Source organism: Parambassis ranga, chromosome 20 (assembly GCF_900634625.1).
Source record: "Parambassis ranga chromosome 20, fParRan2.1, whole genome shotgun sequence".
NCBI lineage: Eukaryota > Metazoa > Chordata > Actinopteri > Ambassidae > Parambassis > Parambassis ranga.
The window spans coordinates 4,982,445-5,008,079 of NC_041040.1; the positions used below are offsets into that span (position 1 = coordinate 4,982,445).

Consider the following 25,635-nt stretch of genomic DNA (forward strand, 5'->3'; position numbering starts at 1 on the left):
GCAGCTTTAATGTGAAATATGAAGCAGCATACACAGACTACATTGTGTGCATAGTTCCCTATTCACTAATGCACACACACACACACACACACACACACACACTCCCCCTGCCAGGGTTACCATGGTATCAGTCAAACTTTTCCTGTAGTTTGTTTGATTGTTGCTAGGCAATTATACTCTTGTTAGTTTGATTCAGACTCTGGCCACAGACTCGTCTCTCAGGTACGTTCTGATCTTTTAACCTGTTTTTATGTGTGTTACATTGTGTTCTTGTTTGTTTGTGTGTGTGTGGTTCTTTTTAATGACCCTGTGTTCCACTTGCAGACACACAGCGGGTGTATACAACAGGTGGTTGTGTGTTTGACTCATCGTGACTTTCAGCTGTCCAAAGAATTATTAGATTTAAACTTCCTGATCCAGAATTCCTGAGGGACCTGCTGACCCCTCTCTGAGGTTTGAGTCCTGCAGTCAGTGCTTCATGTTTTCCAGACTTACATTATGTACCTTTATTAGTTCTTCACCCTCTTTCTTATTTTTTATTCTTCCGTAAGTTTTTTGGCGCAGCGTATCTTCAGCATACATTGACCGATTACAGCCATTCAACTATCATATATATAGTTTTTCAAATATTAAGCAATTTCGGTGTCATCTGCCAAATGTACCTGCTCCTACAGACTCAGTTTAGTGTTATAACGTCATTAGAAGCTGCTCTATCAAACTTGTATTCAGAATTTTCTCAAAGTTGGAGTGGTTTTTGAGGTCTCCTCTGAGTTTAACATGCTGTTACCATGGTGACAGGCTGACACAGACGCATACAAAGCAGCCATATTTGTAGTCTTTATCACACTTCCACTATCTGTCGCATTAATCATCCTTCAGCTGTATACTACTTTTCCACATTCAAATTTACACAGCCTGAGCTTCTTATAGTCTTATGGTGTTGCTGTTTTATTTTTTGTTCAATTCGATTCCATGGAAACAAGGACGCAAAGAAAGCACTTATAATAAATTATTACTTTGATTGCTGCAGCGGCACTTGTGCGCCGTGAGAGGTAACCAGATGTGCCGCGGGAAATTCTCCAATTTCACTTAGTTGTCAGATAATTATTATTTATTTACGGTAAATAATATGTCTCAGTTCGTCTGTGACAGTAACGTGTAGTGACGGTGTGTGTGTGTGTGTGGACCGTAGACAGAGCTGACAGGCCGTCGTCAGTTAGATAAATGTCAGTGTAGCGCGGCCTCACCAGGGCCGCAGCACGTTGCTCCGGGCTGACTCCCTGACCTCCCTGACAACAAAAGAGTATTTAGTTATTGTGACAAAATGATTATGCACGGTGTAGTCGTCCGGTGTGACGTATGACTGCACACACCTCTAACAAGTTACAGCCGCGAGTTAACCAGACAACCTGCGCACTCACAGCTGTAGAAATTAGCGACCTGTCAGCCAATCAGAAAATAGAATTTCTTGTTGCCAGGTGAGGTCTGAGGTTCAGCTGCAAGCACATTTAGGCCCCCGTTCACACTTTAAGCTGGATGCGTTCACACCTATTTTCAAATCTGGCTAGCACACAGTTGTGTCCACACTCAATCCGGCTTCATCCAGCGTGTTTGCTGTTCTCCAAACCACTAGGTGGCGCCTCGTAATATCGTAATATGGCTAATAATGTGGCAAGCCGGATTCGCTAGCCACATTTGCGTTCACACCTGAGCCACATTTGAGCCAATCCTGCTAGATCCACCTCTCGAGGGTGGATCTAGCCGGCTTGAAATCAAACTGGATTCAGCCGGATTGGAGGTGTTCACACTCGGAAAAAAACACATCTGGATTGATCTGGATGCGGCCAAATCCTGCTTAAGCCACATTTTTTCCCCAGTGTGAACGGGCCTTATAGGGCAGGCCAGGAGTGACAGACAGGGAGCGGGTTTCCTTATCGATCCCTGCCTTTGTGTTTCAGTCACTTCATGTGTCTGCTTGTGTGTGCTGATCAACACAAGCAGACGCATCAGCACAGATTCATGGTGAACTAAGTTACCTGTTGTGCAGCTTTTTGCAGCTTTTTGGAGACTTTGAGTAATCTGTTTCTAATCTGTTTGATCTGATCTGTTCTGTGAAGTCTCTAAAACCTGACAGTGATGGTCTCACTGGGAATACAGTGAAACAGAAATGTGGTTTTTATGGTTAGGCCTATAGTCATGGTGGCACAGAGGTATAAAGTAACAGATGTAAACCGGTTTTGTTCTAATAATCTTGGTTGACAGAACTGTTTCATTTGTTTGTTTTGTATTTGTCATCATTGCTTAAATGAATCTCTCTATTCAATCTCTCTGTTTCAAATTCATGCTCCATGTGCCCTGTTTTCACTTTGAGCACCTGCCCGTCCAAAGGTCTCTGCCCGGCCCTGTATCTTCATGATATTAAGATTTTCAACTTTTCAAAATAAGAGCTTCATCTTTTCAAATTCTTAACCGTGTTTCAGCAAATTAAATTCAGAGCAACCTTCACATCTGCCTTCAAAGCAAAGCTTCAGCTGCAGCAATCAAACTTGCATTTTCTTTCTTCTTCTTTTTCATTTTTCATCGGCGGCCCTCAGTCCAATGTTGGGTTCATAAATTGGCCCTCAGCTATCAAAACTTTGAGAGCCCCTGCTTTATTATCTCATCACATGTGCTGTTATCACACCCCACAGATGGCAGATCCAGACTTTGAGCCGCCTGCTGATGAGGAGCCATCCAGGGCTCCTTCTTTGGACATGGAGCTCCACGCAGCTGCTGCTGGGACAGAGGAAGAGGAGGGTGGAGCCAAACCCAGACCTCCTCAGCTGCACCTCCACAGAGGTACAGACCCCACACTAAAGAATCCCCAAATCCAGATTGTGGCTATGAGTCAGTCAAGTCCTCAGACACACTCCTGACAGCGTGTCACTGCTCAGCACCCAGACCAGCTCACTGTCTGCTGGTCTCTCCTCTGACCTGTAGGTGAAGCGGGCAGAGGACGCCGGCGGTTAGGAGGCCAGAACCTGAGGGCTGTTAACCACATGACGTCTCCAGCAGCCATTCCTTCACCGACTGCTGGCACCTCAGTGAGTACTCAGCAGCGGCCACTGGGGGGTGCTCTCCTGAAAAGGAGGAGGTGATCTCTGCATCTGCTGCCATGACTCTTAGTGACCACTAGGGGGAGACAGGCTGGGTGAATGACTCCCTCAGCGTGCTCTTGACGTGTAGTATTTTTAGTGGCTCATGTCTCTGCAGGTGTCCGGCAAGAGGACAGTGCTGCTGTCCAATGAGGCGAGGAGAGAGATCGCCAAGCAGGTGAGAGCCATGAAGGAGGAGAGGAGAGCGACGCTGGACGCCCGACACAAGTACCTGATGACCAGGCTGGCAGACGCCGTGGCCCTGACGGAGGCGGAGGTGGAGGACGCGCTCATCTCTGATGACAAAGTAAGTCCAGAGTCCGGTTGCTGTTCAGAGACGCTGTCCCTTCAGACTGTAATCTGACTCTTGTCTTCCAGTTTGCACTGATCCAGGACTTCTTTGCTGCAAACGGCTCCAAGAAGCTGATTTTCTTTTATCAGAGCGTGGCGCAGGTAAACGCCCCCACCTGACACCACCTGCTGACCTCACTGCTGTCATTTAATGCACTTGTGTGTCTGTCCGCAGAGTCTGTCCTCCAGTGTGGACGTGATGACCTCGGGTCAGAAGAAACTCTTCCTCACTACAGGCAGCTCTGAGGTAGACTTTAGGTGCTTCATGATCAGTCAGTGTGCTCTGATTGGTCAGCTCCATCCTGTGTGTGTGTGTGTGTGTGCAGAATCACTCAGGTATTCAGACAGAGATCAGCTGCAGGAAGCTGCAGGTTAGACAGAGACTCTCTGAGTATTGGTCATGTGACTGCTGCTCACATGTGACTCCATCATGGCGTCCTGCTGGCTGCTGAGGAGGACAGGACTTTATGCTTTTGTCACTGCACTTTATTTCTGGAGGATTTTAGAGTCTGTGAGCCATGATGCATTTGAGGACTGTTGGACAGTTCAGCGCCTGGTGTGTCAGACTGTGTTTGTGCTCTCACTGTTGTCCTGCTCTGGTTGATCTGTGTTGTGTTTCCATGTGTGCGCCTCTGTTGGTTGTTATCAGGGTGATTCCAAACATTCTATTGTCTGTATGTTGAAACAGAAAACAGAACCTGATCTGTCAGTCCAGGTCACTGTAGGTTTCATGTTAACTGGACTCATAGTGTTTCTTCCCCTCCTGCCACCTGGAGGCAAAATGTCTTCAGAAAACTAATGCTAAAAGCTACAAAGCTACATGCTAACAGAGCTGCTAATGAAACCTGATCATGGTTTTTAATGAGGACACCGCACTGCCCTGGTTAACTGCTGAGGATGTAAATGAAAGTGATGTCTGTCTTCAGACCCAGTCCAAACTGCACTCTTTGTGTCTTCAGCCCTTACTAGGGACATGTCTATTCTTCCTGAGGACCACTGACAAAGCCATCACCACCGCCAACGTGCAGCAGGTCAGTAGCCCGCAGGTCAGTAACACACGCCGCTGGCTGATCATAACGCCTCTTCTTCCTCTGCGCAGGAAGTGAACTTCAGCGTGTTGGACAGCAGAGACGGCAGCATCCTCAGCAGTCTGGAGGCTCTGCTGGCTCACGTCATGTTACCAGCCCTGAAGTCACAGCAGGTAGTTCAGCTTTATCATCCAGACAAACCTGGATCAGACCACCAGATTTGATTTCAGTTCTGATAGGTGATCAATACTCAGGCTTCACCAGCAGTTCCAGCAGCAGCTTCCACTAAAAACCAGCATGTGACACAAAACTGTCGTCATTTCAGTCTGTCACGTGTTCCACAGCTGCTCTAAACTGAGCACAGACACCACGCACAGCACAGTGATGATGATGATGGTGCTGATGATGATGATGATGATGATGATGATGATGATGATGCTTGTGATGTGCAGACGTGGGGGGCGGTGCAGGAAGGAGTGACCTGTCCTGATGTCCAGTCTTTTCTGTCCTCGGTGGACCAGTTTGTCTTTAACCTGAGCTCAGCCAGACTCAACATGGAGAGAAAGTTCCAGCTACAGCGGGTGGAGCTGCCCGACGCCATCAGCCGGCTGATCAGCACCGCGGACTACAGGGCTGCAGGTAGGAGGCTCGCCCAGAGGTCCCACCTCCATACGAGTGTCTGAGCACAGAGAGGTCCCACAGCATCACTTCAGATCGGATCTGTTACGCTCGTCTCAAAAACTGTTTGCTTTTACAAAAAACTCTCAGACAAACTTTGTTTATTAAAAACAAAGACGAACATAGTTGATAAATATATATATATATATATATATGTTTTCAAGGTTTGAAACAGAGACAGTATCAAAGATTTGATGCGTGTTTGTTTTCAGCCAATAACAGCGAGCTGGTGGAGCGCCTGGAGGGCGTGGTCTGTGTGTGGGCCAATCAGATCAGGCAGGTGCTGACGGAGAGTGAGCAGATGAGAAGGGAGGCCGATGACGTGGGACCATCAGCAGAGCTGGAGCACTGGAAGAGACGCATGGTCACCTTTAACAGGTGCTTCATCATCAGTCCACCTGATACCATCATCATCGGCTCTGTTGGGGTCCACCAGATGTCCCCTCTGAGACAAGAAGAACTGATTAATTAAACCTGTGTGTTTGTGTGTGTGTCAGTCTGATGGAGGAACTAAAGCGCTTGGAGGTGAGAAGGACTCTGGGAGTTCTGCAGGTTGCAAAATCTCGGACCCTGCGATCCTGGAGAGAACTGGTCAGTTTCTGAAAGACATAAATAAGAATATTTCATTTACAGCCATGATTGATTGATTGAGTGATTGATTGATTGATTGATTGATTGTCAGGATGGAGACATCACAGTTGTGGCCAACGAAGCGAAGGACAACGTGAAGTATCTTTACACTCTGGAAAAGTTCTTCGGCCCGCTGGGGAAGTGCACTCCGGTAACCATGAAGTGTTTGCGTCTTTATTAAAGGTAGGGTAGGAGATTCTGAAAACTCAGTGAGAGTCGGCCAGATTTCAAAGTAAACACACCCCCCTTTCTCTCGGAACTCACCCCGAAGCCACGCCTCCAATCACATGGACATGCATTACTTGAAGACTTCGGCCATCATGCACGTACCTCTCTGGTGCGGGCAGAGCAGGAAGAGAGTGACAACCAGCCAATACTCCACGCAGGGTCCACCCGGAGGATTGGCTGATGTTTTTATGTTTTATAGCTTCCACAGATGATTCATATTCTTCGTTTTAATGCGAAACTGCCAAACTAACTAGTTGCTATCGGATTGTAGAGAGAAGTTACACTAATTTAACAAAAAGTGAATCAGAATGAAATCTCCTACCCTACCCGACAGATTTATACTAAATAATTACTGGCTGAGGATCCTGAGGTCACCCTGTTCTCTGACAGACCAGCATGCTGAAGCACATTCCCAGTCTGATGAGCAGCATCAGGATGATCCACACTGTCTCTCAGTACTACAACACCTCAGAGAGGATGACCTCGCTGCTGCTCAAGGTCACCAACCAGATGATCACCACCTGCAGGAGCTACCTGTTGCAGGGCGTGAACCGCATCTGGGACCACAGCAGGTACCGCAGTGTGGAGCTAAGACCAGATAGAGCTCTGTAGAGGAACGTAATGTAAAATTCTGCAGAACTACAGACAGGAGGCCAGATCAGAGGAGACCAGATAGAATGACAGGAAGAGCTGCAGTCTCTGAACTGTATGTGTGTGTGTGTCCTTAGGCCGGTGCTGCTGGAGAGAATCTCTGACTGTTGTAACCTGAACTTGGAGTATCAGAGGAGCTTCCAGAGTGTCAAAGACAAACTGAGAGAAAACCCAGAGCACAGACAGTTTGACTTCAGGTAACGGCTCGGTCTGAAGGCCAGCACGCCTCCCCTGTGTGTCACTGCAGGTCAGCATCACTTGCTTTCTTTTCAGTGAGAACTACATCTTCGGGAAGTTTGATGCTTTCTGCAGACGCCTGGAGAAGATTGCTGACATGGCGTCCACTCTGGAGAGCCTGGCTGCTCTGCAGAACATGAAGGTTGCCCCTGTTTGTCCTGTCTTTACGTAGAGACTGGTATCATGAGCATAAAACTTCACAGTTCTCCCACTGTGTTCCAGGTGGAGGGCATTGACAAAATCTGTGCTCGCTATCAGACCATCGTCTCCACCACCAAGTCCAAGACCTACAACATCCTGGACCACCGCAAGCTGGAGGTGACTCAGTGTTTTATGATGGCACTGTTGAGTATGCTAACACAAACTGAAAATGCTATGTTAGCTCTCTGTATTGTTAATAGCTAAGAAGCTAGCTAAGGTCAGTGTCAGGACCAAGCCTGGGCTGTTGTTACAGTACAGGGTCAACAGCTGTGGCCTTTGTGGCTAAGTTATTTATCAAACGTACATTTGGCCCTGTACGGTTTGTGCTTTAGTTTGGTTCGTTTTGGTAACATTAACTCCCGAAAGGATTATTTTTATTTGTGTAAACAAACATAAGCCAACATCTGTGTCAGTTTGACAGTGACTACGCAGACTTCCAGCTCCAGGTCCAGGCTCTCTTTCAGTCCCTCCAGTCACTGCTGGACTTCTGGTTCCGTCAGTCTCTTACAGTAAGTTTAACCCTTTCAGAACTGTCTCCACTGATGGAGAACCTCGTTGACATCCACCCATCCTTCAGAGCGAGTGTTTGTGTTTTTCAGATGGAGCGGATGCTGGAGCTGCTGGGGGTGTTCGAGTCAGGTCCAAGTGGATGTCTGGACCTGAAGCAGTACTACCTGCAGCTGCTGCAGCGCTATGGCAAGGAGCTAGAGATGCTGAGGAAGACCTACCAGAGACAGAAAGACTATCCACCCATTGGACGGAACCTGCCACCGGTACAAACTGCTCCATCTTAGTCCCTCTGTGGTCAATAGCTCCTTGAACATTACCTCTCTCCATGTGTCAGGTGGCAGGTCGGATCCTGTGGAGGCGACAGCTGCTCAGAAAGATGGAAGCTCCCATGTTGATCCTGAAGACGAAGCTTGATGTCCTCAAGGTCTGGGTTTACCTTATTAATAACTGATCAATAACTGATCAATAACTGATCAATGTGACCCCAGTGTGCCCCCCCCCCCCCCTGTGTGTCTCTGTTTCAGGGGCCAGAGCTGACTAGAGTGATCCACAGTTACAATAAGATGGCTGTGGTGCTGCTGCAGTATGAGGTTCTGCACCTGCAGAAGTGGAGTCAGGCTGCAGAGGGTGCCCCACAGCGCTTGAACACCACCCTGCTGGTCAGACATGAGAACAGCAAGGTGAGCGACAGATCCTGGACTGTCCTGCTGTTAGCACAGACAGCGCTCTAACCACAGGCTGTTTCTCAGGAGTTCTTTGTGAATCTGGACCCGGTGGTTCTCGAGGTTCTGCAGGAGGCCCGGTGGATGAACAAACTTGGAGTGACGGTGCCAAAGGTCATCCTGAAGATCACCTCCAGAGAAGCAAAGCTCAAAACTTTGTATAACCAGTGAGTCCACCTCTGTCCTGTCCGTCTTCTCTCTGACCTGCCTGAGGTAAACTTTTAACTTTTCTCTTCACCACTGGTCCAGACTGCTGGAGTTGCTCCTGGACTACAGGTCTGTGGTCGGCAGGATCCCACCTCTCCTCCTGCCTCTCATGCAGCCCTTCATCAACCGTGTGGAGGCGGCTCTGTCCCCAGGACTCAGCACCCTTACCTGGACCGCTCTCAGCACAGACGGATGTAAGCATGGTTTTACTTCCTGACATCAGAGCCCAGCATGCAATGAGACTGTCCCCTTTGTCCTCAGTCATACAGAGTGTGTATGTGGCTCTGAGAGACCTGGACCATGTAGCCAAAGTGGCTTCGGATCTGCTGGACTGCCGCATCGGCCGGCTGCTTGAGGCCATGTCTTCCTGCTGCCTTCTGGTTCTGCCTGAGGACTCGGCTGTGGCCCCTCAGGACCTCCTGCTGGAGACGGAGCGCTTGGTGGGAGCTGCTGCTGTAACCCTGAACTGGTACTGACACACACACACACACACACACACACACATGACTACACAAACCTAAACATACGAGTGAGTCGCTGCTGTTTACAGGCAGAGTCGGCAGGTGGAGAAATATGTGTTTGAGCTGATTGAGGAGCTGAAGAGGAAGATGAAGATGACAGAGACTGTTAATTTGGAGGTAACACAAAAACACACACAAACACACACAAAGACGAAAAATGAACCAAACCCAAATAAATGTCAGTGTCCTCCTCCTCCTCCTCTTCCTCAGGAATCTTTCCAGTGTCTCCACCCAGACTCCAAGCAGAAGACCCGCTGCCTGGATTGTCTTCCTTGTCGTTTCTACAGCCTGATTGGTCAGCTCTGTCACCAGAACACTGAAGCCCTGGTCAGAGGTCAGCCTCCTCCCCTCTCCTCCCCTCTCCTCCCGTCTGCTCCTTCCTGCACTCTTTATTTATTCAGAAATTGTTGTCATAATGTTTCTCTTTCCTTTCAGCCACTAAATCCTCTCTGGAAGCTCTGAGGCGAAGACTTCATGTTCCCAGACACCAGACATCCTCCTCCTCATCTTCCTCCTTATCCACTAGCCAATCATCTCCTCCTCCTCCTCTCTTCAGAGCCTCCATCCAGCTCGCTATTCCCAACATCGTCCTCAGACCCAGTCTGGATGATATTCAGGTCTGTCTGAGTGGAGGCTGTCATGGTTTGGGTGTCCACATACTTTTGGTCAGCTAGCAGCCTCTCTCCCTTCTCTGTTTCAGGCTGCAGTCAATAAGCTGGTGAGCGTCGTGCTGTCTGTCACCAAAGACATCCCCCTGTGGACCTTCGCCCACCTGCAGTACAAACAGCAGCAGGTATGCTCCACCTTCATCTCACCTGTCCTGTTTTGGCAGACACCAGCATTGATCCCTCTCTGTCTCTGTCAGGTGGAGCAGGCGGCGATACGTGATGCTGGAGACGACATCCCGGTGAAACCACCAGTGCTGCGACCTTTGGACAGACAACTGGCCGATCACAAAGACGTCACCAAGTCAGACCAACAGCTTTTTACCTTCAAATCTTCATTTTAAGTGTCCTTCCTGTTTGTAATGTTTTTCTGAGAGACTTTCTGAGCACAACAGCTAGCCGTCATAACACTGATATCTGTTATCTGGAATGTGAAGTGACTGCACACACACACTAACAGCCCACACCTCCATGTGTTCGGAGCAGGTTGGTGATTCAGCTCAGCTCCATCGTGGGGTCTCTGAAATCTAAAGCTGCAGACACTCTGAGCAGACTCGGCCACTTCTCCACCCTGTGGAACCAGGTGTGTGTGTGTGTGTGTTTGTGTGTGTGTGTTAAAGATGCTGGTTGATGCACTAACAGCTGGGTGTGTTTAGGACCCTGAGGAGCAGGTGCAGGCCTTCCTACAGGGCGACCCCTCTCTGACAGAGTTCAGCTCTCAGATATCCTTCTACTCTGTGAGTTTGAGGCTCCTCTGTTTGTATGTGTGCTGTATGTCATGTTCTCTTTACCCATAATGCCTTGCTGCTCCTGCAGAAGCTGGAGGTGCAGATCTCGGAGCTCCTAGCGTTTTACCCTGTGGGCTCCGTCCTCTGCGACACCGAGCAGCTGAAGCTGGCGCTCACTCAGGAGTGTCGTCTCTGGAAACGAGCTTTTGGTGCTGCACTCAACCAGCGCGCCTCTGCCCACATGAATGACATCCTGTCATTCATGGACGGGCTGAATAAACGCCTGCAGCGGCCAATCACAGACCTGGAGGATGTCCGAGGAGCCATGGCAGCACTCAGAGAGGTCAGCCGGCCTCTGGTTGGCTGTCACAAAACACTTAATGGACATCATTCCTTCATTCATTTGTTGAATGAAATACCGTCAATGTTGTTATTTATTCACTGGATTGTTTGCATTCAAGGTTCGGGAAGAGGAGGTTCGTATCGATGCCACCATCGGTCCCGTGGAGGAATCCTTCGCCCTCCTCCAAAAACACGAGCTTTTCTTTAATGACGGGAATGCTGAGCGTGTCGACAGCCTGACGTACAACTGGAAGAACCTCAACGCCCTGGTGAGACAGAGGGACCTGACCTCTGACCTGTGGTCCTGAGTAGTGTAGAGATGCTAAGTGTGTGTGTTTTTCAGGTGGTCCAGAACCAGAACACTTTGGTGAGGATTCAGCCCACCATGCAGGCAGACCTGCTGTCAGCAGTGCAGAGCTTCAAGAGCCATGTTCAGAGCTTCTGTAGTGACTACAACCACAGGTACACACACACCACACACACACACACACACACACACACACACACACACACACACACACACACACACACACACACCACACACACACAGTGAGCAGGCAGTAAACTGTTTGTGTGTGCAGGGGTCCGGGTGTGGAGGGCGTGGCGCCGGCTGAAGCCAGTGAGCGGCTGCAGAGTTTCCAGGCTGAGTTTGATCAGTTGTGGAGGAGATACACCACCTACTCTGGAGGGGAGGAGCTGTTCGGACTTCCTGTTAACGGTACGTCTTCCACACTGACCTCGTCTCTTCTTCTCCGCCTCTGTCCTGATCAGCGCTCTCGTCCTTGCAGATTATCCTGAGCTGCAGAGAATCAAGAGGGAGCTCTCTCTGCTCTCCAAACTCTACAGTTTGTACAACGCCGTCATCGAAAGCGTCAGTGGGTACTTTGACATCCTGTGGGCCGACCTCAACATTGAGAAGATCAACACAGAGCTGCAGGACTTCCAGAACAGGCAGGATTTGATGCTGCCCCTTAGACTCCGCTGTCAGCCCTGACAAACTGAATGAAGGAGGTAATGTTTTCATTCTTCATTTGTCTTCTTCAGGATCAGGAAACTGCCCAAGGCGTTGAAGGAGTGGCAGGCCTTCAGAGACCTGAAGAAGACCATTGATGACTTCACCGAGACTTGTCCTCTCCTCTACATGATGGCCAACAAAGTGAGACACGAGTCTGAACTTGAGTCTCCCATTACATGTACAGACAGACATTAATGGTCCGCTGTGTGTCGTACCCATCAGGCCATGCTGCAGAGACACTGGACTCGTCTCAGTGATTTGACTGGTCACAGCTTCCACGTGGATTCAGACAGTTTCTCCCTCAGAAACATCATGGAGGCACCGCTGCTGAAATACAAAGAGGACATCGAGGTAGGTGAAACTTCTGCATATTTGTAAGATGGAAAAAATGTCAGAATAATCCTGAAGGTTTGAACTAGTCTTGATGTCTTGATGTCTTGATGGAATTAAAACCATGTTCAGGGTTCTTTGTCTGTTAAGATGTTTGCTGACAGAAGCTGATTCTAATTGTCCAACAGGACGTCTGCATCAGCGCGGTGAAGGAGCGGGACATCGACGCCAAGCTGAAGGACGTGGTGGCGGAGTGGAGCGGCCAAAGTCTCAGCTTTGCCACCTTCAGGACCCGCGGAGAACTGCTGCTGAGAGGGGCAGAGACCGCCGAGAAAATCTCCATGATGGAGGACAGCCTGATGGTGCTGACATCACTGCTGAGCAACAGGTGGGAGGGTGAGAAAAGAAAAATATGTGCAGCACAGGATGAATGACTGAAGAGTCTGCGCTCCCTCCTCCTGCAGGTACAACACTCCGTTCAAGCCCTCCATCCAGCTGTGGGTCCAGAAAATCTCCAACACCTCTGAGATCATTGAAAAGTGGCTGTCCGTTCAGAACCTCTGGATCTACCTGGAGGCAGTGTTTGTGGGTGGAGACATTGCCAAGCAGCTGCCTCAGGTCAGAGTAAAGGCTGAGGAGGGAAGACTTAAGTATTTTTATCGCGTTTAACACTGTCTCTCCTTCAGGAGGCGAAACGTTTCCAAACCATCGACAAAGCGTGGCAGAGGATCATGCAGCGAGCACACGAGATCCCCAACGTGGTGCAGTGCTGCGTGGGAGACGAGACCCTCAGCCAGGTGATGCCCTTTTGCTATGCCTGCCGCTGTGGTTGCACCATTAGTGTGTGAATGTGTGTGTGAAAGGGTGAATGGGAAGTAATGCAAAGAGCTCTGAGTACCTCTGAGTCAGTAGGAAGGCGCCACATAAATACAGAGTGTTGTAGCAGAACGTCTCTGACTCAGACCTGCTTCTTCTTCTCTGCTCCTCCAGCTGCTGCCTCACCTGCTGGAGCAGCTGGAGCTCTGTCAGAAGTCTCTGTCCGGTTACCTGGAGAAGAAACGGCTGGTGTTCCCGCGGTTTTTCTTTGTGTCTGACCCGGCTCTGCTGGAGATCCTGGGCCAGGCCTCAGACTCACACACTATACAGGTAACACACACTATACAGGTTACACACATGTATTGAGATTCGACACAAAAACACCACTGTTTGATTCAGGTTGACCACTAGAGGGTGCTGCAGATGCAAAGAGTATGTGTGAGTTTGTGACGTTTGTGTGTCTCAGGCTCATCTGCTCAGTCTGTTTGACAACGTGAACAGAGTCGTCTTCAATGAGAAAGTGTACGACCAGATGATCAGTTTTCAGTCCCAAGAAGGAGAAACTGTGGACCTGAGCCAGCCTGTCCTGGCACAGGTACTCTCTCTCTCACACACACACACACACACGCTTATAATGCATGTTATAACGTATCGACTGTTTGTCTCTTCTAGGGAAATGTGGAGGTGTGGTTAGGACAGCTGCTGGCTGGGGTCGGGCAGACCCTCCATGCTATCATCCGTCAGGCCTACATGGCCATCAGTGACCCCGGGATGAAGCTGCTGGAGTTCCAGTCAGCTTTTCCAGCTCAAGTGGGGCTGCTGGGAATCCAGATGATCTGGACCAAGGCTGCAGAGGAAGCACTTGTCCTTAGCAAGTCTGACAAGAAGGTGCTTTTACTTTGAAAACAGGATCATGTATGGAAATGTGTAATGCTTAGTGTACCTGCTGTGATTGGCTGACAGATCATGCAGACAACCAATCAGAAGTTCCTGGACATCCTGAATGAGCTGATTGACATGACGACCAGAGATCTGAGTAAGAATGAGAGGACCAAATATGAGACCCTCATCACCATCCACGTCCACCAGAGAGACATTTTTGATGACCTGGTGAGTGGACAGGGGGACAGACAAAATGTGGTTTACCATCAGTCCCAGTGGTCATTAGTCATATCATCTCCATCAGGTGCATCTGAATGTGCGATCGGCCTCAGACTTCGAGTGGCAGAAGCAGTCGAGGTTTTACTTCCAGGAGGATGCGGACAAATGTGTCATCCAGATCACAGATGTGGAGTTCAGCTACTGCAACGAATACCTGGGCTGCACGGACCGGCTAGTCATCACACCACTGACAGACAGGTACACCCACACCCACCAGAGACTCATCACACTGCTGCCTTCATCGGCGCTGACAGAGGTCATCTTCTTCTGTCCAGGTGTTACATCACTCTGTCCCAGGCGCTGGGGATGAGCATGGGCGGAGCTCCCGCAGGACCCGCTGGGACAGGTGAGACAGAACGTACAACATCCTCAAACGCTGACTGTGCATGGAGATTAGGGACGCAAATTGTCCATTAATTCATTAATCTCTATGTGAATGACACTGTGTGTGTGTCCAGGTAAAACGGAGACCACTAAAGACATGGGACGCTGCCTAGGGAAGTATGTGGTGGTTTTCAACTGTTCAGACCAGATGGACTACAGAGGACTGGGGCGGATCTATAAAGGTTTGTAAAGACTTCTGGGTCTTTCGACCACCCTGATCGGTGCTTTTATTGGCCAGAAATGGATCCAATCTCTGGATAAACAGTTCAGGTCAGATGTCAGGTTCCTTGTCTTCATACAAAGACACTTCCTGTCTCATCACTGTTCAGGTCACATAGTAAAGGTCAACTGGTAAACCATAGAAAGATGTGAACCTTGCAGGACCTCTCAGTGTGGCTGACGGTATGAAGTCGTGTCTGCATGTCTCTGCCTGTCTCTGCAGGTCTAGCTCAGTCTGGAGCCTGGGGCTGCTTTGATGAGTTTAACCGCATTGAGCTGCCGGTTCTGTCTGTGGCTGCGCAGCAGATCTACATCGTCCTGCAGTGTAAAAAGAACAAGAAGAGACAGTTTATCTTCACAGACGGAGACGTGGTCGACATGGACCCGGAGTTTGGCATCTTCCTCACCATGGTACCTAACCCATAGACAGAGCCTGTTTCTGGAGCAGCCTGTAGCTCAGTGGTTTCTAACCTGTGTGGAAGCAGACCCCTCACAGAGTTCCAGATTCTAACTATTGTCAGAGTTCTCCTCCCAGTTCTGTAGGAATGGTGAGATATTGTGGAGCCAGAAAAACTGAATCCATGGGTGTAGACAATCTTCAGAATCAGTTGACAAAAGTTCTAGAGTGCTTTACAACAAACCAGGGAGTACTCAAGTCAGGGTTCAAGAGATGTGCTGTACAGTCAACATTCTAAAACCTTCATAAGTAGATCCACAGTTTTAGATGTTCTTCAGATGCAGTTCCAAAGTCATACAGTCAAACTACCTCAGAACTACAATTAAGAAGAGTTGGGACTGAATTAGGAGTTGATCTGCCTCAGAATAAGAGTACTAGTCCAACCACTCAGTTCTAGAACCGGTCTACTTCGCCCACAAAGGTCTGGACTTTACAGGTAACCTCTCTGTCCTCTAGAACCCCGGTTATGCTGGCCGTCAGGAGTTGCCCGAGAACCTGAAGATTCAGTTTCGCACGGTGGCAATGATGGTCCCTGACCGAGCCATCATCATGAGGGTCAAACTGGCCAGTGCAGGTTTCCGTGACAACCAGGTCCTGAGCCGGAAGTTCTACACCCTGTACAAGCTGTGTGAGGAGCAGTTGTCCAAACAGGTGTGTGACCTGATGATGAGGCTGAGTCTGATGTCCATCAGGACATTGTTATTGACTTCTTATCGACCTCTAACAGGTAAACCAAACCTGATCCCGATCTGTATTCTGTCTTTACACCAGGTCCATTATGACTTTGGCCTGAGGAACATTTTGTCGGTTCTAAGAACACTTGGAGCTGTGAAGAGATCCAACCCATCAGAACTAGAGAAGACCGTGGTGATGAGAGTCCTGAAGGACATGAACGTCTCCAAACTGGTGTGTTTGGACCAGACGTGGTCTAAAGATGGATGGATGAATTTCATCTCTTATTTTTGTGTTTTATATCAATACTATTTTGTCAGACTTTATCACAGTAAAACGTCTCTGTGTCTCTGTAGGTGGACGAGGACGAGCCGCTGTTTATGAGCCTGATCAATGATCTGTTTCCTGGCATCGGTGGGTCCTTGTCTCATAGTCAGTCAGTGTTGTGTTACTTTTGTTCTGTAGCTGTCAGTGTGTGTCTCTACGTCCTCTGCAGTTCTGGAAAAAGCAGGTTATCCTGAACTGGAGTCGGCCATCTCCAGTCAGGCTCAGCAGGCTGGTCTAATCCCTCACCCATCGTGGGTCCTCAAACTGGTTCAGCTGTACGAGACGCAGAGAGTCCGACACGGTATGATCACATGCACACGCACACACACACATCCTTAGATCAGAAAGTAGTCCAGCAGTCCTGATCTCCTGCAGGTATGATGACGTTGGGTCCAAGCGGTGCTGGAAAGACAACCTGCATCAACACCCTGATGAAGGCCATGTCAGAGTGTGGCTCCCCCCACCGGGAGATGAGGATGAATCCCAAAGCCATCACAGCTTCACAGATGTTCGGCACGCTGGACGTCACCACCAATGACTGGACGGACGGCATCTTCTCCACGCTGTGGAGGAAAACTCTAAAAGCCAAGAAGGTTAGGCAGACTGGTCTATGTTTGAGGATTAGAATACAGCTGTTTATTTGTGTGTGTGTTTCAGGGGGAATACATCTGGATTGTACTGGACGGTCCGGTGGATGCCATTTGGATCGAGAACTTGAACTCTGTTTTAGACGATAACAAAACTCTAACGCTGGCAAATGGAGATCGGATCCCCATGGCTCCCTGCTGCAAGGTGGAGCAGTTCCTCCTTCATTGTCAGCCAGTCAGAATCCTTCATGACACCATGTAGAAGGTCTAAAGTGAGGGTGTGTCCTTTCTTTTCAGATTTGCTTTGAACCCCACAACATCGACAACGCTTCCCCAGCCACAGTGTCCAGGAATGGGATGGTGTTCATGAGTTCCTCGGTGCTCAGCTGGAGTCCCATCCTGCAGGCCTGGTTACAGAAGCTACCAGAACAGCAGGCCAAAACACTGAAACTCTGCTTTGACAGCTGTTACCAGGTGAGGAGGGCAAGGTCCACATTGCTCAGTGACGGTTTGTTGCCGTTGCCATTCTTCTAGCCCCACATAAAGTACTTGATTACAGATCCCCTTCTAGACTTGTGTGTGTTCTGCTCCACCTGCAGGACCTGCTGAACTTTGTCTCCACTGATGTGTCCCCTAAGATGCCGGTGTTGGAGTGTATGTACATCAAACAGACAATTGATTTGCTGCAGGTAAGACACACCTGTAAAAGGCCCTGAACACTTCCTGATGTCTCCCCTTCCTCAGTCCTCATGGTTTGCGTTGTGCTTTCAGGGTTTGCTGCCAGCAGCAGAGGAAAAACAGGGTTACCAAGGTGACTTGGGTTGCCTGTTTGTTTTTTCGGTCATGTGGTCTTTGGGTGCACTGCTGGAACTGGATGACAGGGCCAAGATGGAGGCCTACCTAAAGGTGTGTGAATGTGAGGCATCCTCCCAATGAACTTGGTTGTGGTCAGACAGACCTCAGCAGTGATTTTGGGGTTAGGGTTCGGTATTACCTGTTTACTTTGTCCAACCAAATACACCTAGACAAAGAACTGATTCAGATCTGGGGATCAGAGGTCGAAGTTGCTGTCACTGTGACATGTTTTTGTCCATATTGCTTGAACTCAGTGATTTTCTTCAGCTCTAACAATTGAAGTGACTGCCTCTGGTTGTTGTTGTGTTGAAGGGTCATAAATCCTCTCTGGCCCTGCCACACACTCAGGACGACCAGACTATCTTTGAGTTCACCATCGGCGACCAGGGACAGTGGGAGCACTGGTCCACTAAGGTCTGTGAACATCACCCTGTTTACTTTAGGACTTAGACAGAGCCCATGTTTCTTCCAAGTCTAAACTAGATTATGTCATGATCCAGGTCCCAGAGTACGTCTACCCTAAAGACCATGTCCCTGACTACTCATCCATCTTGGTTCCCAATGTGGACAATGTGAGGACAGACTTCCTGATGCAGACCATCCTGAAGCAGAGGAAGCCAGTGCTGCTGATTGGAGAGCAGGGAACCGCCAAGACCGTCATGATTAAAGTGAGTGTACAAACCTCCAAACACCCACAGACCAACCCACAGACATGCTCGGCTGGCTTCTGTGCTCAGATCAGTAATGCTAATGCTACGTGTCTCCCTCTGGCTGTCCCGCAGGGCTACACTGGTAAGCTGGACCCTGAGGTAAACCTCACTAAGACCGTGAACTTCTCTTCCGCCACGCTGCCCGGCATGTTCCAGAGAACCATCGAGAGCTACATCGATAAGCGAATGGGCGCCACCTATGGGCCGCCAGCTGGACGCAGGATGACTGTGTTCATAGATGACATCAACATGCCTGTGATCAATGAATGGGGAGACCAGGTGACCTTCAGACTTTGTGCTGATCCCACATGATACTCTTGAAATTCTAAAGCAGTCATTGTCTGCTCACACAGATAACCAATGAGATTGTGCGGCAGCTGATGGAGCAGGGAGGTTTCTACAGTCTGGACCGGCCGGGCGAGTTCATCACTGTGGTGGATGTTCAGGTGCTCTGAAATGTTTACTGTGATCTCAGAAAGGTGGATGTTTTGACTAAATGATAAATGTGTGACAAACATCTGTGGAATAACCATCCACAGTTTGTGGCAGCCATGATCCACCCCGGTGGCGGGCGAAACGACATCCCTCAGCGCCTGAAGAGGCAGTTCTCTATCTTTAACTGCACGCTGCCCTCCAACTCCTCCATCGACAAGATCTTTGGCACAGTGGCTCAGGGATACTTCTGCGAAGAGAGAGGCTTTCCCGATGAGGTCTGCAGTCTTGCCGCGGCCCTCGTACCCACCACCAGACGGGTGTGGCAGGCTGTGAAGGCGAAGGTGAAGTGTTCTTGACTCCTGGGTTATTTCAGTGCTTTTATTGTGAAGGGCAGCTCAGAGGAACAGCTTCCTCTTCTCTCCTCAGATGTTACCGTCTCCTGCAAAGTTTCACTACATCTTCAACCTGAGAGACCTGAGCAGGACCTGGCAGGTATGAAACATGTGTCTGAAAGGGGAGCAGGACGTGGCTAGGTTGTGGTGTCAGTGATCAGATGAGTGTGTGTTGTTGTGTGTTTCAGGGAATCTTAACAGTGAAGTCTGAGGTGTGTCGGAGCCGGCAGCTCCTCTCCGCTCTCTTCCATCATGAGTGCTGCAGAGTGATAGCTGACCGATTCATCGACAGCAGCGACAGGCAAACATTCAACAGCATCATGGAGAAGGTGTGTGTCTGTCTGTGTCTTTGTGTGTGTGTGTCTTTGTGTGTCTTTGTGTGTGTCTGCCCGCCTGTTGTTTCAGAGATTTTAAGGTGATCAGTCAGTCTGTCTTTTTTGCTTCCTCTCACTCAGATCACAGCAGAGGATCATGGGAGGGCTCTGACTGAGCATGCTCAGTGGGACAGCTGCTTTGTGGACTTCCTGCGTGAAGCCCCAGAGGCAACGGGAGAAGAACCCGAAGATACTGAGCTGGAGGCTCCGAAGGTGCAGACCACAAAGACCACATCTATCTGTGTGAATTTTTATTGATCTGAATCATTTATGGTGTAAAATTGATATGATTGACAGATATATGAGCCAATACCATCACTGGAGGGCCTGGCGGAGCGGCTGTCAGTGTTCCAGCTGCAGTACAATGAGGCGGTGCGAGGCGGAGCCATGGACCTGGTCTTCTTCAAGGTCTCTATTAGTCTCCATGTTTACAAACACAGTGATTGAAGCCCTGTGATTGGATGATTTCTGCCATTGTTCGTCACAGTTGTGCTAAAACGTCCACATACTTCGCTCCAATGGCAGGATGCAATGATCCATCTGATGCGGATCTCGAGAATTCTGCGGACACCACAGGGGAACGCCCTGCTGGTCGGGGTTGGGGGCTCAGGGAAGCAGAGTCTGACAAGGCTTGCGTCCTTCATCGCAGGATACCAGACTTTCCAGATCACACTGACCAGGTCTGACAGTCCAAACACACACTGCTGAGGGAGGCCGCACTGTTTCTGACTTAAACAGAAACACATAACAAACTGTAACAGGACTTTGTGCTGGTCTTTAAATGTATCATATCTAAAAGCCTAACCGATAGAAGATGTTTTATCAAAGTGTTAAGCAGGACTCTGTGTGCCGCAGGTCGTACGGCAGCAGTAACCTGCTGGAGGATCTGAAGGTTCTGTATCGACTGGCAGGCCAGCAGGGAAAAGGAGTCACCTTCCTCTTCACTGATAACGAGATCAAAGATGAAGCCTTTCTGGGTAGCTGCCCCTCACACCGAGCTGCTCTCACTGCAGAGGTGCCACATGCTGACTCCTTCTTCTCTCCTGCAGAATACATGAACAACGTCCTGGCGAGTGGCGAGGTCTCCAACTTGTTTGCTCGTGACGAGCTGGATGAAATCACTCAGGATCTGTTCTCTGTCATGAAGCGAGAGCACCCTCGCCGACCTCCAACGCCGGAGAACCTGTACGACTTCTTCCTCTCCCGAGTGCGCAGCAACCTCCATGTTGTCCTTTGCTTCTCTCCGGTCGGGGAGAAGTTCCGGGCCCGGTCCTTAAAGGTGCGGTGACTTCAAATCTTGAATCTTGATTATTGATTGATTCGTGGTGCTCAGATGTGATTGATCACCCTGCCGTCTGCCCCCGGTCAGTTCCCCGGTCTGATATCGGGCTGCACTGTGGACTGGTTCCAGCGCTGGCCACGGGACGCCCTGATTGCTGTATCGCATCACTTCCTGTCTCAGTACCAGGACCTACGCTGCTCTGAGGATGTAAAGCGGAGCATGGAGGTTACCATGGGAACATTTCAGGTAGTGCTCACGTGGTGATTACATGGGTACGATCAGTTTGTACAAGTCGACTCATCCTTCTGATGCTCCTGCAGGACCTGGTGGCAGAAAAATGTGGCGAGTACTTTGAGCGCTTCCGCCGACAAACATTTGTGACGCCAAAGTCCTACCTGTCCTTCATCGAGAGCTACAAAATCATTTACACTGAGAAGATTGCGTTGGTGGGCACGCTGGCTGAACGCATGAAGACAGGTGAGGCCTGAAAAAATGGAAAATGATCATGAAAGCTGAAGGAGCATGCATAAGGGCTGACTTCCGGTTGAGTTATGGCTTGAAGGTTTATGTGAGATATGTTGGGTCTTAAACATCAGGGCGTTCTCAGTGTTTGGTGCTCAGGCTCGGCTGGTTCACATTCTTCTGGTGTCCTCTGCAGGTCTGAGTAAACTGATGGAGGCTGAGCAGTCAGTGTCTGAGCTCTCCGAGGAGCTGGTGGTGAAAGAGAAGGAGCTCGCCGTCGCCTCTCAGAGGGCAGACGAAGTCCTGCGGGAGGTCACTGTTAAGGCTCAGGCTGCTGAAAAGGTCAGAAACAGGATCTGTGTGTGGAGTCTACCTGTCAAAAGCCTCACAAAGCTCCTTTCATTGATCATGTCCGGGTGGTGAGAGCCCTTTTCGCTGGACTTCTATGTGCAGGTGAAGCAGCAGGTGCAGAAAGTGAAGGACGGAGCTCAGATCATCGTTGATCAGATCGAAGCTGATAAAGCGGTGGCCGAGACCAAACTGGAGGCTGCCAAACCAGCGCTGAAGGCAGCAGAGGACGCACTGCAGGTACGCACACACACACTGTTTCTCTGGAAACTCTTTCTGTCTTACCAGTAGAGGGCGTCGTAGCACAGCAAGTGCAGTTTTCTGTGTTGAATGTAGAGATGAAGTGAATCCTCTTTGTGTGCACAGACCATCAAACCTGCAGACATCGCCACGGTCAGGAAGCTGCAGAAACCACCTCACCTCATCATGAGGATCATGGACGCCGTGCTGCTGCTCTTCCAGAGGAAGGTCACTATCAGGATTCTGCTATGGTTCCAACGACACAAGCAGCCTCACTTCCTCCTGCCCTGATCATTCTTTTATTTATTAGATCGACACGGTGACCAGTGACCCGGAGCGACCCTGCCCCCGACCATCGTGGGGAGAGGCCAATAAGCTGATGCAGAACTCAGCCTTCCTCAGCATGCTGCTCAACTTCAGCAAGGTCTCTCTCTCTCTCACACAGACACATACTTTGTTATGTTAAACATAAAACTGGTGAGGACAGTTTTAATATAATGTTGAACAGAGAAGAGCATTGGATTTACAGTCAACACAGAGGAGGTGACAAAATGTGCTCACAGCCTGTGTGTGTGTGTGTGTCAGAGGGAAACTCCCGCTCAGTGTGACACAGCTGCTAAGCTGTGGATTAGTGGAGCGCCTGCCGTTGGTCTGTATGTTTGGAGCTGGAAAAACCGCTGAGTGTGTTCAGAAATATCTCAGCGTTTAACACGTCATTCTATCTGTCATGATCCAGGTCCCAGGTCTGGGTCTCCCAAAACATCTCCCCACATCAGCATCAGTTAAAAGAGCTCAGATTTGGTGCTGTGTGTTCTGGTGACTGGTCATTTTTCCTACAGGGATAAATACAGTCAATCTTAAACTAAAACTAAAATGCTAAACTAAAAATTTGACTGATGCAGCAAAAACCAGCGGAGGATGCTGAATGAGTGTCTGTGCTGAGATGGCGCTCTGCACCGTGTCTTTGTGCTGCAGGACTCCATCACTGAGGAGGTGGTGGAGCTGCTCGCTCCCTATCTGGAAATGGACGACTACAACCAGGAGTCTGCCAAGAGGATCTGCGGAAACGTGGCAGGTCTCTGCTCCTGGACCGAGGCCATGGTCGACTTCTTCTCCATCAACAAGGAGGTTCTGCCTCTGAAGGTACAGCGGAGCCAATCCCAGAGGACACGTACAATGAGTGCCAGTGTCATGAACGCTCATTTGTGTGTGTGCAGGCTAACCTGGCCCTGCAGGAGGCCCGTCTGCTGGTCGCTCAGGCTGAACTTGCTAAAGCTCAGGAACAGCTGGATGCTAAACAGCAGGAGCTCAATGCTGTGCAGGTTAGTGGCCCTAAAGTCGACCTGTGGAGTGGACCCTCTGCTCCACCCATGAGCAGCAGGAAGTAGAAACTGAGTTTCAGGAAGCAGGGATCATGTAGCTTATCCAGTTGTCTCAGTGTGTTTAGCATGCTAGCCTCGAATAGATATCATAGCTCTTCACATTCTGGTTTCTTCTGAGCTTTTTAAGACTAAATAATCCGGTCTGAACTTGATCTTCAGGCACTTTATGACTCGGCTATGAAGGAGAAACAGGATTTGGAGGACGATGCTCAGGCCTGCCGCCGCAAGATGGCAAACGCTACAGCTCTGATTGACGGACTGGGAGGAGAGAAGGTCAGCTCTCGCCTGTCATCCATCACTTGATCTGGCCTTTCACATCTCGCTCATTCCCCCTGTCTGTTGGTGTGCTTCAGGTTCGGTGGACGGACAGCAGCGCTGGTTTTCAGACTCAGATCACACACCTGGTCGGGGACGTTCTTCTGTCCACAGGCTTCCTGTCTTATGCTGGGCCCTTCAATCAGGAGTACCGCAGCCACCTGATGGAGCTGTGGAAGAGAGAGATGCAGGAGAAGCTTATCCCGTTCAGTCCGGTAAGACTTCCCTGCTCCCTCACTGAGTGTCATGGTTCGACTTTAGGATCCATCGTTAAACCTTTTGTTAATGCAGGATTTGAACGTGATTGGTCTGCTGGTGGACAACGCAACGGTGAGCGAATGGAACCTGCAGGGTTTGCCCAGTGATGACCTGTCCATCCAAAACGGCATCGTGGTGACAAAGGCATCCCGCTACCCGCTGCTGATTGACCCCCAGGGCCAAGGCAAGACCTGGATCCAGAACCGAGAGAGAGCCCAGCAGCTGCAGGTGAGGATGGACAGTACCACCCTCAGGCAGACCTGATGGAATAGACTTCTTTCTTTACTCCTTGTCTTCTGTGTGCCAGGTGACGTCTCTGAACCATAAATACTTCCGCTCTCACCTGGAGGATGCTCTGTCTCTGGGGCGCCCCCTGCTGCTGGAAGATGTGGGGGAGGAGCTAGACCCCGCCCTGGATAACATCCTGGACAAAAACTATATCAAATCTGGATCCACTTATAAGGTCAGTGGACTCTAGGGGAGGATCCACAGTAAAGACTGGTATGCTAACAGAGGGATGATCCTTCCTGTCCTGCAGGTGAAGGTTGGAGATAAGGAGGTGGATGTGATGAAGGGCTTCACACTCTACATCACTACCAAACTGGCCAACCCAGCATACAGCCCCGAGGTCAGCGCCAGGACAGCCGTGGTGGACTTCACAGTCACGCAGCGAGGCCTGGAGGATCAGCTGCTGGGACGAGTCATTCTGCTGGAGAAGCAGGTCAGCACACATGGCAGTTGATGTTAGTTAAAAAGCTCTGATCTGAACGTCACCACCACACTGTGGGTCTGACAGGAGCTGGAGGCGGAGCGTGTGAAACTGCTGGAGGAGGTGACGTCCAACAAGAGGAAGATGCAGGAGCTGGAAGACAACCTGCTGTTCAGGCTGACCAGCACTCAGGGGTCTCTGGTGGAGGACGAGTCTTTGATTGAGGTTCTGAGGGTCACCAAGTCCACCGCTCAGGAGGTATGCCCGCCCGTCTTAGATTATTCTGTGGAACGCCGTCTCCTGGCTCAGCTGACACTCTCATCTTCCAGGTCAGTGAGAAGTTGTCAGTTGCTGCAGAGACAGAGTTGAAGATTAACCAGGCCCGGGAGGAGTACCGGCCAGTGGCCACCAGGGGCAGCACTCTGTACTTCCTGATTGTGGAGATGTCGCTGGTCAACGTCATGTACCAGACATCGCTGCGACAGTTCCTGGGCATCTTCGACTTGTCCATGCAGAACTCAGCCAAGTCGCAGCTCACCTCCAAACGCATCAGCAACATCATCAGCTTCCTCACCTACCAGGTACTGATCAGGCTGACTGATGGTCACAGCGTCATGATGACGTGGCAGCCCATACCTGTTGTCTTTCGTTTTGATTGGACAAGCCTCTGTCTCTCTCTCTCTCAGGTGTACTGCTACACTGCCAGAGGTCTGTACGAGGAACACAAGCTGCTCTTCACTCTGCTGTTAGCCCTGAAGATAGACCTGCAGTCACAGAACATCTCCCAATCCGAGGTTCTCACCTTCGTCAAAGGTCACACACCCCTTCTCCTCCTGCTCCTCCCACTCCTCCTCTTTCTCCATCCTTTCTAAAGTAACAGGCATCTGTCTTCGTGCAGGCGGTGCCTCTTTAGATCTGAATTCTGTGGAATCTAAACCGCGGCGCTGGATCCTGGATCAGACCTGGCTGAACCTGGTGCAGCTGTCCAGCCTGCCTCCATTCATGCAGATCCTGAGCCAGGTTAGAGGCTGGATCCACTGACATCAGAGCAGGTGGAACACAGTTACAGAGT

At 49.9% G+C, this 25,635-nt stretch overlaps 1 protein-coding gene across 1 annotated transcript in view; it reads left to right on the plus strand.

Moving 5' to 3' along the window:
* The first annotated feature begins 204 nt into the window (after nt 1–204).
* dnah5l (dynein, axonemal, heavy chain 5 like) overlaps nt 205–25,635 on the plus strand; it is a 28,601-nt gene continuing 3,170 nt past the window's right edge. The window contains exons 1-87 of the mRNA XM_028432629.1: nt 205–222; nt 325–453; nt 2,691–2,838; nt 2,980–3,083; nt 3,253–3,441; nt 3,513–3,578; nt 3,661–3,732; nt 4,445–4,516; nt 4,585–4,686; nt 4,966–5,152; nt 5,404–5,569; nt 5,689–5,782; nt 5,874–5,972; nt 6,440–6,621; nt 6,778–6,897; nt 6,974–7,079; nt 7,160–7,255; nt 7,552–7,647; nt 7,738–7,911; nt 7,983–8,072; nt 8,173–8,328; nt 8,398–8,537; nt 8,620–8,771; nt 8,839–9,046; nt 9,128–9,215; nt 9,309–9,432; nt 9,534–9,715; nt 9,799–9,891; nt 9,964–10,067; nt 10,250–10,346; nt 10,420–10,500; nt 10,580–10,834; nt 10,953–11,102; nt 11,177–11,295; nt 11,415–11,551; nt 11,622–11,784; nt 11,878–11,989; nt 12,071–12,199; nt 12,367–12,566; nt 12,643–12,796; nt 12,865–12,975; nt 13,169–13,324; nt 13,461–13,589; nt 13,667–13,882; nt 13,958–14,104; nt 14,181–14,353; nt 14,431–14,501; nt 14,614–14,721; nt 14,982–15,169; nt 15,672–15,866; nt 15,987–16,121; nt 16,244–16,301; nt 16,384–16,515; nt 16,590–16,807; nt 16,872–17,006; nt 17,099–17,275; nt 17,401–17,490; nt 17,573–17,707; nt 17,969–18,070; nt 18,157–18,324; nt 18,439–18,645; nt 18,720–18,812; nt 18,906–19,142; nt 19,228–19,293; nt 19,382–19,522; nt 19,649–19,780; nt 19,865–19,975; nt 20,093–20,247; nt 20,423–20,544; nt 20,617–20,846; nt 20,937–21,095; nt 21,170–21,326; nt 21,508–21,653; nt 21,765–21,899; nt 22,026–22,127; nt 22,210–22,323; nt 22,875–23,042; nt 23,117–23,221; nt 23,441–23,554; nt 23,635–23,811; nt 23,888–24,082; nt 24,162–24,317; nt 24,393–24,575; nt 24,651–24,821; nt 24,893–25,144; nt 25,250–25,376; nt 25,462–25,583. Coding sequence (XP_028288430.1) covers nt 2,691–2,838; nt 2,980–3,083; nt 3,253–3,441; nt 3,513–3,578; nt 3,661–3,732; nt 4,445–4,516; nt 4,585–4,686; nt 4,966–5,152; nt 5,404–5,569; nt 5,689–5,782; nt 5,874–5,972; nt 6,440–6,621; nt 6,778–6,897; nt 6,974–7,079; nt 7,160–7,255; nt 7,552–7,647; nt 7,738–7,911; nt 7,983–8,072; nt 8,173–8,328; nt 8,398–8,537; nt 8,620–8,771; nt 8,839–9,046; nt 9,128–9,215; nt 9,309–9,432; nt 9,534–9,715; nt 9,799–9,891; nt 9,964–10,067; nt 10,250–10,346; nt 10,420–10,500; nt 10,580–10,834; nt 10,953–11,102; nt 11,177–11,295; nt 11,415–11,551; nt 11,622–11,784; nt 11,878–11,989; nt 12,071–12,199; nt 12,367–12,566; nt 12,643–12,796; nt 12,865–12,975; nt 13,169–13,324; nt 13,461–13,589; nt 13,667–13,882; nt 13,958–14,104; nt 14,181–14,353; nt 14,431–14,501; nt 14,614–14,721; nt 14,982–15,169; nt 15,672–15,866; nt 15,987–16,121; nt 16,244–16,301; nt 16,384–16,515; nt 16,590–16,807; nt 16,872–17,006; nt 17,099–17,275; nt 17,401–17,490; nt 17,573–17,707; nt 17,969–18,070; nt 18,157–18,324; nt 18,439–18,645; nt 18,720–18,812; nt 18,906–19,142; nt 19,228–19,293; nt 19,382–19,522; nt 19,649–19,780; nt 19,865–19,975; nt 20,093–20,247; nt 20,423–20,544; nt 20,617–20,846; nt 20,937–21,095; nt 21,170–21,326; nt 21,508–21,653; nt 21,765–21,899; nt 22,026–22,127; nt 22,210–22,323; nt 22,875–23,042; nt 23,117–23,221; nt 23,441–23,554; nt 23,635–23,811; nt 23,888–24,082; nt 24,162–24,317; nt 24,393–24,575; nt 24,651–24,821; nt 24,893–25,144; nt 25,250–25,376; nt 25,462–25,583 — 11,928 coding nt within the window. The 5' untranslated portion in view covers nt 205–222; nt 325–453. The remainder of the gene's footprint in view (nt 223–324; nt 454–2,690; nt 2,839–2,979; nt 3,084–3,252; nt 3,442–3,512; nt 3,579–3,660; nt 3,733–4,444; nt 4,517–4,584; nt 4,687–4,965; nt 5,153–5,403; nt 5,570–5,688; nt 5,783–5,873; nt 5,973–6,439; nt 6,622–6,777; nt 6,898–6,973; nt 7,080–7,159; nt 7,256–7,551; nt 7,648–7,737; nt 7,912–7,982; nt 8,073–8,172; nt 8,329–8,397; nt 8,538–8,619; nt 8,772–8,838; nt 9,047–9,127; nt 9,216–9,308; nt 9,433–9,533; nt 9,716–9,798; nt 9,892–9,963; nt 10,068–10,249; nt 10,347–10,419; nt 10,501–10,579; nt 10,835–10,952; nt 11,103–11,176; nt 11,296–11,414; nt 11,552–11,621; nt 11,785–11,877; nt 11,990–12,070; nt 12,200–12,366; nt 12,567–12,642; nt 12,797–12,864; nt 12,976–13,168; nt 13,325–13,460; nt 13,590–13,666; nt 13,883–13,957; nt 14,105–14,180; nt 14,354–14,430; nt 14,502–14,613; nt 14,722–14,981; nt 15,170–15,671; nt 15,867–15,986; nt 16,122–16,243; nt 16,302–16,383; nt 16,516–16,589; nt 16,808–16,871; nt 17,007–17,098; nt 17,276–17,400; nt 17,491–17,572; nt 17,708–17,968; nt 18,071–18,156; nt 18,325–18,438; nt 18,646–18,719; nt 18,813–18,905; nt 19,143–19,227; nt 19,294–19,381; nt 19,523–19,648; nt 19,781–19,864; nt 19,976–20,092; nt 20,248–20,422; nt 20,545–20,616; nt 20,847–20,936; nt 21,096–21,169; nt 21,327–21,507; nt 21,654–21,764; nt 21,900–22,025; nt 22,128–22,209; nt 22,324–22,874; nt 23,043–23,116; nt 23,222–23,440; nt 23,555–23,634; nt 23,812–23,887; nt 24,083–24,161; nt 24,318–24,392; nt 24,576–24,650; nt 24,822–24,892; nt 25,145–25,249; nt 25,377–25,461; nt 25,584–25,635) is intronic.